Here is a 12,492-nt window from a genome sequence, read left to right as displayed (position 1 = left end):
AAGAATTCCTCCAAGAACTAGGACCTAAAGCAGTTTTGAATCCGACATATATCATCGTCAATGAATTGTTTCATCAAGTTATGAGCGAAGAAACCACCACAAATCTGGATTTAGATGACTGCCATAACTCACCAACAACTTTGTTACCTTTCCTAAAAATATGAGAAAACATAAAAATTCATTGTTAAAAGCCTGCTAAGAGTTGGGAACCACTGCGATCTAATCATTAAGGAGACGTTTGGTTCATGGATTAGAATCATGTGATTAGAACTATTTTCGATTTACGTGTATTTTTTGTGAGAAAAAATACTGTAGCGAACCACGAACTATGATTCGAATTAGGGAACGAATCCGCCAATCAAACAACCCTTAAGACACTTAAAACTTTTGTCGTGTCATGCTCGGCCTCATAACCCTTTCATGCACCTGCCTGAAATTTTTTGTTTTTGAAACGGCGGGCCGTGACCTATTCCAAGGTGACATTACTATTGTAATAGTAATTTCAAGTTTGGTGCAAACTCTTGTCACAAAAGTGACTGAAATCTTTCTTATTGTTGGAAGGAACTTTTGGCACAGAAGTAATTCACATATATACTCATGTACGCTTTAGGCCTTGATTTATATTCTTGCAAGAGTATGCTCATATTACCCTCTTCTGATACATTATATTTTTTATGACGAAAACTATATGAAAGCTGGGCATAGTTAGTACGACCGCTAAGCACATATTGTTTTCTTCAAGCCATTGCCTGCATCCTCGTCCTTTTGATTCCAAAAGGGAAATATTGTCCTTTCTAAGCAATTATGTTAGTGGCCTATTAATTTTTCTGTAATTTTTAATAGGGACTTTCTCTGGTAGGCCTCCGTACCCTTAGTTTTTATTTTTGACTATCAGATCTACTCAAAATTACAACAGATTAATAAGAGTTTGTTTGGCTCATGAGTTCAAACCAGTGTCTTAATCGGACTTTTGAAATTTAAATTTTTTTTGTGAGAGAAAAACGTTGTAGCATAATCAAAACTATGGGTTTGAACCCATGAAACAAATAACTCAAAAGTATGCAAAAGAGACAATTTCTAATACAGATCTGACGATTGAAAAGTAAAGAACTACCAATAGTTCATTTTTCTGGTCCTATCATAGAAATTTTCTTTTTAATAACCCTTCTATTGAAGGGTATTTTTGTCACAATAAAATAATCATTAAACTCATGTTGACTTTGACTGCACTAGCTCAATAAGTCAAACACATGCCCCACAAAAAATAAAAGAATTTCAACATGTCATTGTTGTCATCTTCGTTAGGAAAATCTAGAACAACAACTAGGGATTTTTAGGGTAAATTCAGAACCACCACTTGGGAACCTCTACGGGAACCCATGAGCCAACGATCTCTAAATCCTTGATTGATGCTACAAATTAATGTAGTTATAGAAAATTATTGTATAAGACAAATATTCTTGAATCGCTCCTCTATTCAGAGAAAGCGTCGAACACTAACATGAAAATAAATTCTCTTATTTATGCCAGAATTAAACTCGATTGTTCACTACTATTAGTATTTTCGATAGTCTATAAATTCCTCTCATTTTGAAAAGCCAAGTACACACTTTTTACAGTACCAAAACTCTGCCAAATTCTCTCCAAATTTGCTAACTTAAACATAGAGTACCCCAACAGTACCATGCTGATTTCTCTATTTTGACTTGCTTATTTTCTAGGGTTCTTAGTGTCAAACAAAGTGTTACAATTGCATCTCTGATTCAAGTGTTCATTTGATCCGATACGAGTTCAAGAACGTGGTTTCTGTGTTGGACGAAATTTTACACCAACAACAATATCCCGTGAAGAATCTGCTCAAAGTACCTAAAGAGTTGGATTTTCCCCAAAGGTTCATACTATTGATCGTAGTGGGATCAGTCGCTAGTCGTGACTCCTTGTTCTAAAACCAATTTGCCCAAATCCTCTGTTTCTTTCTTGCCAAAAGAACGCTTTGACTTTTTTGACACATCTTATCCTTAGATAGCATCTTCAGTAACCCCTCCAATTGCTCCAAGTGTTATTTCCACCCTCTGATGTAAACTAAAACATCAACAAATACCAATACAAATTTCCTATAAAATGGCTTGAAAAATTTATTCATAAGGCATTGAAATATTGACATTTGACCGCACATCCATAACGCCCGAAGACATAATTAAGAATTCATAGTGCCCTTCGCGAGTTCAGAAAGTTATTTTTGAACAAACAACGATATCCCGACCGACCGCAAATCTAACTTGGAGAAAACTTCCATACAATTCATTCAAAAGTTCATCAATCACTAGTATTGGAAAGTTATCCTTGATGGTGATATGGTTTAATGCCGGATGACCCACATACATCAGTCAAGTTTGATATGGTTGTCAAGTAACTCCTTGACAGCCATTCGATCTCAGCTTTTTTGCAAATGTGGATAATCATAAGGCCTTAAATGATCAGAGGGTACACTAAACACCACTCCTTCATGCTCAATATTGCTTTTGCTTGTTGAGATTTGGTATCCACCCACTACGCTAACTAGTACCCAAAAGGCTAAAGCTAATAATAATGAGGCCCAATTAGGAAACATACAGGCGAATTGAAATAATCAATCAAATCCAAAGTTACTTTTCTGATGTGAAACAAGGAGTGTTATTTTAAGTTCTCAAGGAGTGTTACTTTTTAAGTTCTCACGTTAATTTTACCAATTTAAGTTTAAAATTTGAATTTTATTACAATAAAAAATTTTCAGAAACAATCACGTCTAACTTTTTTATTACAGTAAAAAATTCTCATATAAAATCACATCTTAACTCAAATTAAAAATTTAAATCAACAAACTAAACGGACTCTATATCTCTAAAGAAAATACTAATAAAATAAAATGACAAGTATTTTCAATCTCTAGCTTATTTTATTTTTCAAGCACCAAATGCTCATGGAAAACAGCAAAGCTATCATCTTACTATAGTAAATCATATTTGTTAAACTTCCAATGCTATTATTTTTTAGGAGTTTTTCTAATAGTTCACCTTACTAATTGTCTTAGTTTTTAACCGTTAAATCTAATCAAAATCACATCAGATTGAAAACAAAACATACAAATTTAACAGTTAAAAAGTAAAAGACTGCCAATAGTCTATTTTTATGAGGACTACCAGAGAAAGTTTCTTATTTTTATCCTTTCCCCCTTGCAAAAGAAACACTAACTACTTCCTGATCAATCAATTATCATTCGGTTTGATATTTTTCATCTAATCAATTATAATTCGGTTACACATTTTTCATCTATAAACACGCTTTTGTTGCCACACTAAATTACAAGATCAAATATGTCGTAGCATTATGTAACAATGCTAAGCAGTGATGCAAAATATTTTGGTGCAGAGATTTCAGTTTTTGAAAAACGTAAGCGAAATTCATCAGTCCCTATCATACCATTCATCAAAGTCACGAGAGAGATATGTATCTAGAGAGAGAGAGAGAGTCTAAGCAGAAGGAAACTTTCTTTTCTCACACGTGAAATACAGCATACAGACGTAAAAATACAGCACAAGCATACAGACATAAAAATACAGCACAAAGAAACTTTCTTTTCTCACACGTGAAATACAGCATACGTGCATAAAAATACAACACAAACAAACAACCGGACAACAGAAGAGCCAAAATATGTATCACCAGCATCCACCAAAACCCCCCATAACCATACAAGATAACATCACCACCACTACCACCACCGCTAAAAGCACTCCATTTTTCACACTCCAATTATTATGCACAAACGGCAACTGACAGCACAAAAAACAAATACACTTCTTTTCCACTCATACACTCATATCACAAGTTCAACAGTCTTCAGAGAGCCAACATATTAAAACTTTACTGTACAACGGCAAAAGGACTTTTAACCAACCCACGTGTAAAACAAGCCAACCCTTTATTACACATTATTTGAGGAAAGCGAAAGGGTCCCAGAAACTCATCATCAAAACACTTGCTACCTCTCACCGTCAAAGAAACTTTCAGCAATACTTTTCAAGATTTTCTACCAGCATGATAGGCGTGCAAAGAGGTAAAACACTAGAGAGAGGACAAAGATATGAAAATAAATACATAAATAAATAAAAATAAGGGTGGTGAAGGTGGGACCGGAGTTACCTAACGCGCATGCACCACATCTATAGAGGTTCTCAACACTTGAGGAAAAAGGGGGACTCATTTTACAGCACAGCCCACCACTACCATTCCCATGCGTTAAACAACTTTGTGACTTTTTGTTTATCTTTAATAACCCCCAAAAGCTAAAAGATAATCATTTCTGGTCAACAAGCATAACCACAAACCATTTCTTCTTTTATCACCTCTCTCAGCGTGCAATATCATCCCAATACTTGCCTCCTTTATTGCCCCATTATGTACAGCTCTTTCCAGATGAATAGAGAAAAGCAAAGATGGGAGGACCCCACAAGAACCAAAGCTACTCTCAGTCGTTTCAAATTCATCAATGATTCAAGCAAAGAAATCCTCGGTTGATACCATCTTTTCATCTGATTCTCTACACTTTTAACCAAAGATACCACTAATATATGGAAGGAGGAGCAAAAAGCTTAAAGGAAGCTCACTCCGAGAGTTTCGGCTTTAAGCTTCGTAATTGTCAAGTAGTCTATGGCTCCATCAATGACCAACAGCGGGTCCTTTCCCTTTACTCCAGGAATTATGCTCTCAAGAACTCTCAATATCTCGATAATCTTATCCCTTTTGGACCGCATGTTTCCCGAAGTACAATCGGATTCCTCTACTCCTGTCTGGCCATCAGCACAGCATGATTTTGCATCCTTGTCATATTCGTGAGATCCATCCAAATTTACCACACTAGCAGTGTACAAAGCAGATGATTTCTTGCACCCACCATCAAGCATTTTCTGCCTTTTGTTTGGACCATCAGAACTTGCAACTTCCTCTGTTAATTCCCCAATGTGTTCATGCTTTTCATGATCCTCTTTCATTGGCATTGGAGGAAAATGACCGGTGCATGTCACTTCATCATCCTCACCATATTCGTCGTCACCGCTGTCATTTCCATCGTCATCAGAGTAGAGCAAAGCGTTTATTTCTTCACTGTCTTCATGCATCTCACTTTCTTTATTCCCATCAGATGCTTCACATGAAATGTTCTTGATCGGATCAATTCGATCCATTTTGGCTGCATTCCCCGTCATTTGCAAAACATCATAACCAGAATCAATTCTCACATTGGCAATGATCGGATTCTGGGTAGGAGGGCAAACATAATTATAAATCATCCTCGTTTGATTCTCAGATTGATCGAAAATAAGGAACCCCTTCTGACACGACGCCGAAAATTTTGTATTCGGCACAACCATACCACTGAAACCATAAGGCAACGTAGATTGCTTTCCGTTGATATATGGGTTTGTAGCAGGAATTAAGGCATGGAAGTCAGGAGAAAAACAATGAAGTGGCTCATGAGCTGCATCTATGTGTTCAGTCTGCAAATTCTGCAAACGTGGACTTGTAGATCCTGGCAACATCACAGGTTCAGAAACCTTGCAAGTGCTGTGGTTGGTGAGTAATGGCAAACATTCCTGTTGCCTCGTTTCAAGCAAGGTGCTCATACAATTCAAATCAGGCAGTTGCTGAGAAGAAAGCTGCGAAGAAAGCCACGAATCGCTGGCCTTAACCATCAAACCAAACAATAGCCTATAAAGATAAAGCAAACCACTCAGACATGAACAAAAACCAATTTAGTTGCTACAAGGAAATGAAGATAGTATGATACCTAAGAAGATGAATTGTCCTTCACTATGCAATGGTCACTTGCTGCGTCTTTTCAAAACAAAGAATGGAAAAGGAAAAGAACTATGACTTCCGGCTTGGTAAATGACTGAATAAAGGAACAGATTTACGTAACAGGTTTAAGCAGATGACGGAAGTACTCAGCCTGGAGAATAGCAGCAAAAACACAACATTAATTAAAATTCCTAACAATGAGGGTTATGAAGCAATGAAAGATTGCAATTCAAACTCGCATAATAACAGAGAATAGAAATAGTAACTAATAATATATCGGTTCCTCATCGATACAGTGAATGATAAGACATATATTTGTACTAACCTGGCAATCCTGCAAAGGTTGAAAGCATGCTATTACTCTCACTATAATGGTTGGTTTTCCTGCAATTCCATTCTCATGTTTTAATGCCCGAAATCTAGTTTGGCTTGCTGCTTGGCACACCATAACTACTCTTGAACCTTGAGAAAACCACTCAATCTAGAGTGCGATTTAAATGGTCAAATATATTGTTTAAACTAAGAAATGTCCAAAAATAAGGAACAGAAAAGGCAGAGTCGACTATAAGGCAACACACGAAAGAAGTAGCGGATGACCGAGCTAGATAGTAGGATCAAACACAGATTGGACTTGAACAGACGACGAAATTGAAATTGAAATCAAAATGAGAACAAAACTAGCAGATGGAAAAAAACTTTTAACGCGAACGAGGCTTGAACTATCTGCCTTTCAGCTAATCCTATAAATATCAGGAGCAATAACGAAAACCTGTTTTGATCCCATGGAAGTTTGAAGAAATGAGAGGCCAACAAACGAGAAAATTAAGGTTCAATCAAAGGGTTTCAATTACAGAATAACCCTGCAATATAAGTTCAAGCGCACGACTTTGCGAAACACATCAATTGATAAACTCAACCAACGCATATTGTTCTCCTTCGCTGTGATATTGAATTCTCCACGAATGCAATGATAACCCTTCTATAAATATTTAACTAATGTCCTGCAAAAGGGTAGATTAAGAACACATTTTCAACAAAAAGAGGACAACATCAAGAGAATAATAACTACAAGCAATATATACCAATAATTCAATATTTTTTTTTAAAGGGCATTTATTGTATCACTAAACCAGATTAAGAAATAACTCTCAATTTGTTCTCTTTTCAAACGTCTTAAAAGAAGAAAATAAAACTACATATAGAGAAAGAGAATTATCTGACAACCGAGAAAACTAAGGACCTCCAGTAGTTAAAGAAAAACACATCAAATGTGAAAAGAAAAGAAAAATCAAAATCTACTTCGTGAGCACCAAACGAAAAGTTCCAAACTTGCCTAACAAAGAGTGATTCCAAATGAATTTAATTAAGCTATGAGATTTTTCAGCTATTCATAATTGAATAGAGGAGATTACCGTCTCTGTTAGATTAAAAAAGAAATATATATATAATATATATATATATATATATACCGTCCATAAATCCAATGTATCCTAAATTTTCTCGAGAACCAAAAGCAGGATAAGACCCCAAACATACCAGAATCTACCGAACAAACAAGAAAAAGGAAAAAAAAAAAAAAAAAAAGAAGAGATACTTACAGGAGAAAATTAAAGAACTGAAATCTATCCGAAGAACAACAAGGGATTTGAGAGAGAGAGATTGTAGAGGATGAGAAATGAAAAGAAGTGTGTAAGATTGGGGATTCCAAGACTATAAAGATACTTACATGACCATTTTACCCTTTATGCATGCCATCGCCCATCAGAACAGGCCCTGTTCAACAGGGGGGAAAAGCTATTCTCGTCCATACCCCTTCAACTTTAACGTCATTTTCACTTTTACCCACTATAACTTAAACTTTAAAAATTAAGGGCTCGTTAGTAAAACTCAAAAAAAATTTAAACTCAAGTTACAACTTTATTTAAGTTCATGTTTGTTTGTAAAATTTAAGTTTGAACTTGAATTTAAGACTAAAATCTGAGTTCAAGTTTCCTCTTCAACTCAAGTTACAACGTTTTTTTTTCTTTAGTCCTACCAAAAAGGCTTTCTTAACTATTATCATTTTAACATTTAAGTTTTGAATTACTCACTTTACCTCCTTCAAAACCTTTTGAAAACAGACGGAAAAGAGAGAATTCAATAATGTCACATTGTCTTTCTTTGTTTGTTGGCTTATTTTGTTATGTATTTTTCAGTGTTTTTAATAACTTTTTAAAAGATTAGAGAAATAGAATAAAAGGGTTATTGGTTGGTTACAAAGAAGTTTACACCTCTCTTTTTGTACTATTAGTTTGGCCAAATTTTTTTAGAAATACAATATAGAAGTACATTATTTATAAAATATATATATATATATATATATATATTAAGGACGTGTTTCATATGCAAAAGAAAAGTGATGAGTTACTCTCTCTTTTATCTAATAATGTGTTTACTTATACGATTAGTAATGATTATTTAGTAGGTCTCACACAATATAGGAAATGATTAATTTCAAAAATTTCTCATAAACTATGACCCTTGTAACACTTTACTCTCCGAATTTTAAAACGTAACATCCATTCCCTACGAACTTTGTTTCGTCAACAAGTTTTCTCCTTCTGTTATAATGAGTGACAGAATTCGTCACTTATCACATACATTACCCATCTGAGGGTATTATCTTAAAATACCCTGTAAAACCCCAGGTTATTAAAAAATGATTAAAAAACTCAAATGCGTAAATAAAAAAAAGATTAATCCATCTGTTAATTATGTTGGTTGTGTTAGAGTTAGAAGTTTTCCCCCAAAAAGAAAAATTAGAGATTGCACATGTTGCCATTTGATAAATATTCAAAAACCAATATTTCATATCCACTTTCTTGATAGTAACCCAGTAGAGTAACTAAGGCCCCGTTCATTTCGCTGATTCGAGTTTAGAATTCGAGTTTTACTACAGTAAAAAGCTCTCATAAACAATCACATCTAACTTTTTTGCTACAGTAAAAAACTCTCACAGAAAATCACATCTCAACTCGAATTAAAAACTCGAATCAGTTAACTAAACGGGCCCTTATTATCTATGGTTCTTAGTCATATTACCTCTACAGCAAATTCTTGTCCAGGCGTGCCTGCTCGCCTTTTGACAACCATAGTCCCATCACGGAGAAATCATTTGTACACAGAGCCAAAACTTCCATATCCTATGAGATTGCTCTCATTGAAGTGCTTAGTAGCTTTCTCCAATTCCTCCATTCTAAATTGCCTCGCTCCAACTAGCCCAACAACATTGAAAGAGACAACATTGAAAGAGACCAATCAATGACACTTACCAACAAACAATGTGAAATGATTTCAGAACTTACCTAGTGTAGATGGATCTGAGGAACCTGTTTATGAGTTCTTGTTTGACAACTTTTTGCAGCGAAACTTGCAGAACCACACAAGTCCTCAAACCGCCGCGAAAAATGTGATTGCCCCGGCAACACCACTGTTTGTACTGCAGGAACTCGCCACGGTGAGGGAAAAAAAGAGCTGGTTTTTAGGAATAAATATGGTGAATTCTGTCAATTAATCCATGAGATCTAATCTGATTAGGAGGGTATAAGCGTAATTATACTTTTAAATCTCATTAAATAAGTGACACGTGGTAATTCTGTCACTCATGGTAACATAATAGGAAAATTTGTTAACGGAACAAAGTACGAAGAGCGGATGTTACGTTTTAAAATTCGGGAGGGGGGAAGTGTTATAAGGAGCATAGTTCAAGGGGAATTTTTGAAATTAATCCTATAAAAAATGAACAAAGACAATGTCAATTCTTGCACGTTTTAATAATTGATTTCCTATTAAAAAGAATGAATAATAAATTTACTTATCCAATCTTAATAAATAACTACATAATTAATGATTATTTAATTGTGTACAAGGATAATTACATAATCGATGATTATTTAATTGTGTAAAAAGACTTTTTACTGATTAGGTTGATGATAACACTATTTTTAATTTTAATAACCACTACAAAAGAAATGAGGTATACCAATAAGGCAATAACTATCACTTAAAAAAAATCAAGAATTCACGTTCTTATTATTTCATTTTTCTTTCCCATCTCATTATTTTTCCATTGCATTTTTCACGGTTTACTAAGGAGTTGTTTGGTTGGGGCATTCATACTCCGATTCGAATCATGATTCGTGATTTACTACAGTATTTTTTCTCATAAAAAATATACGTAAATCAAAAATAGTTCTAATCTCATGATTCTAATCCATGAACTAAACGTCTCTTAAGTCTAAACATGTTTGAGTAGAACGCATGATATTACATCACATTTTTGTCTTTATTCTTATTATTTATTGAAAATTATGCGGCAGTGCATGTCTTTGTGTTTATGTCAGTACAACAAGCTTTTTAATTATTTGATTTTTTTTTTTTTTTTTTGCAGTCTCATATATCAGTATAAGCACTAGTACGTCGATTTGCTCTAATGATAATGTAAAATTTTCCTGATTTATTATTCATGTTTTGGTCAACCATTCTTTGCCGCCACTCTTTTGACGATGAGAATTGAAAAGTGTGTCAAGGAAAAAAAAAAAAATGCTGTTCCGACTATTTATATGAATTTTTGACTTTTTGACCGCGGTTCATGACTCGGCCAACAACAATGTAGGTACCATGGTCGTTTTTATTTTATTTTATTTTAATAATGAAAATCATTGGCCATATTATATTTTGGGCAAATACCCACAAGGAGGATCTCAATTTTCTATGAGCAATGTGACAACTAATTTATTATTTCTTAATTCATGAAAGCAAAAATTAAATCGGTGTTATGCAACAATAAAAAAAAAGAAAAAAAAAAGCACATTGCTATTATGAATAAATTGATTTAATAATTGTGGATGTTCACATTCTTAACACCCTCATGAATTGCATTATCCCCACTTTTATTACTATTGATATTTGGCATTCCAAAACCTTCATATGTTAGACTTGAATTATAAATATGATTTTAATCACCATATTCATAAATCCCCAAAATCATCATATTAAATTATTAAGAAAAATTGAGAAAACGTACCTAAAGCTATAATAATACACAATAGACACTTTTACAGAATTACTACGACGATTAGTGAACTGATTATTATCTTCCTCAGTTAAATCACCAAAGTTACTTAATGAGGTTTTCTCTTTAGATAGGAAAGAAGAAAAAGCGACCGAATGATTTGACATATTAGGAACCATAACTTATAAATCTTTATATACTTATCCCATTAAACCTTATCAGATAAATATTGAGTATTTACTCATTTATCGCATATCCTATTAGAGGTCTAATTAGGCTCCCCTAATTAAACCACGTAATTAGCTAATTTATTAAATAACGTAATATAATTATTATTTAAATATGTGGTATTTTAAGAATTAATGTGAAAATCCCAACATCATAACCTCTCAAGTTCCAACTACTAACACACCATCAGTAGCACTTTATTGTTGTAACCTATGGCTCGTGGCCTCTCCTAATCTATGATTCTTGGCCTATATATATGACCTTTGAGAGTTTGTATTTGTACACAACAAGATGACGAATAATAAGAAGCCTTCTTTCTATTTCTCTTGTGTCTATTTATGCCGTGCAATTTAGCTATTTAGCATTTGTGTTATGACAATTGCAAGAAATTATAAAGCCAAAGAGGACAGGAGAAAATAAGAGAAAAAATTATTGTTAGTCGTTCTGTATACTCGTAAGAAAAAAATACATGCTCATTCTATTTTCATTCTTAGGCCAAAAATCATCCTAGAGACTGGAAAACGAGCACATAAATAGCAAAAAATAATAATGATGATGATGAAGAAAATTATGTGGAAATAACGAGGCCTAAATGTAAAGCTATTGTTTGTAATAAAAACCATCCATATCTAAGTCATGAAAACATAATGGTGCCATCTACCTTCCTTTCTTTAAAAAAAAAAAATATATAAAATAAATGAAATAGGATTCAATATATTCCAATTCATGGAAATACAAATACCAATTTCGACTCGAAAAGCGTACACTGCTGGCGGCTACTAAACGACCGACTATTGAGCACAACTTAATACTTGGACAATTTGTCGAGCGACTTCATAAGTGGCAAGTGATATGTATGAGAAGCGAGTACTCTTGTAAAATTATGCAAAGAATTGTGCGGTTTTGAGCTAAATGGTGAGCGCACTTGCACAAGTGGTCTTTGCCAAACAAGTCGAGCAGCGAATACACCAAGAGGTGACCATCGAGTAGTTGGACGGATGATCGTCGAAAGGCGAGTACACCAATGGGTTACCTTCAAATAGTTAGATGTGTGATGGTCAAGAGGCAAGTACTCAGACGGGTTATCATCAAGTAGTTAGAGGGGGTTGGCCGTTGAGCACCTCTTAGGGTGTGTTTGGTTGGGTGGAAATGAATAGAATTCTAGTTTGATGTTTAGTTGAATTTATAAGAAACGAATGATCATTCAAAAGGAATGACCATTCACCCATTTTGAGTGAATCGTCATTCTTTCCTCATATGGGAGGAATAGCCATTCTAAGTTCTTTTTTTATTTTTTTTTTCCATAATTATCATTCAATATTATAATATAATTAAAATAATTATATAGTAGTTATATCTTATAATATAATATAATA

At 34.1% G+C, this 12,492-nt stretch overlaps 1 protein-coding gene across 1 annotated transcript; it reads right to left on the bottom strand.

The window, feature by feature from the left end:
- Positions 1 to 3,513: 3,513 nt before the first annotated feature.
- On the bottom strand, positions 3,514 to 7,505 carry LOC21394659 (transcription factor bHLH143). Its single transcript, XM_024164548.1, has 4 exons — positions 7,434 to 7,505; positions 6,161 to 6,836; positions 5,825 to 5,986; positions 3,514 to 5,745 (listed from the first exon to the last, which is right to left on the bottom strand). Exon 4 carries the CDS (start codon positions 5,727 to 5,729, stop codon positions 4,632 to 4,634), a length of 1,098 nt encoding a protein of 365 aa, XP_024020316.1. The 5' UTR covers positions 5,730 to 5,745; positions 5,825 to 5,986; positions 6,161 to 6,836; positions 7,434 to 7,505; the 3' UTR covers positions 3,514 to 4,631.
- Between the last annotated feature and the right edge of the window lie 4,987 nt (positions 7,506 to 12,492).

Source organism: Morus notabilis, unplaced genomic scaffold (assembly GCF_000414095.1).
Source record: "Morus notabilis unplaced genomic scaffold, ASM41409v2 Scaffold651, whole genome shotgun sequence".
NCBI classification, from domain to species: domain Eukaryota; kingdom Viridiplantae; phylum Streptophyta; class Magnoliopsida; order Rosales; family Moraceae; genus Morus; species Morus notabilis.
The sequence above is the reverse complement of the archived record's forward strand: the minus strand, read 5'-3'. Positions and strand labels throughout refer to the sequence as shown.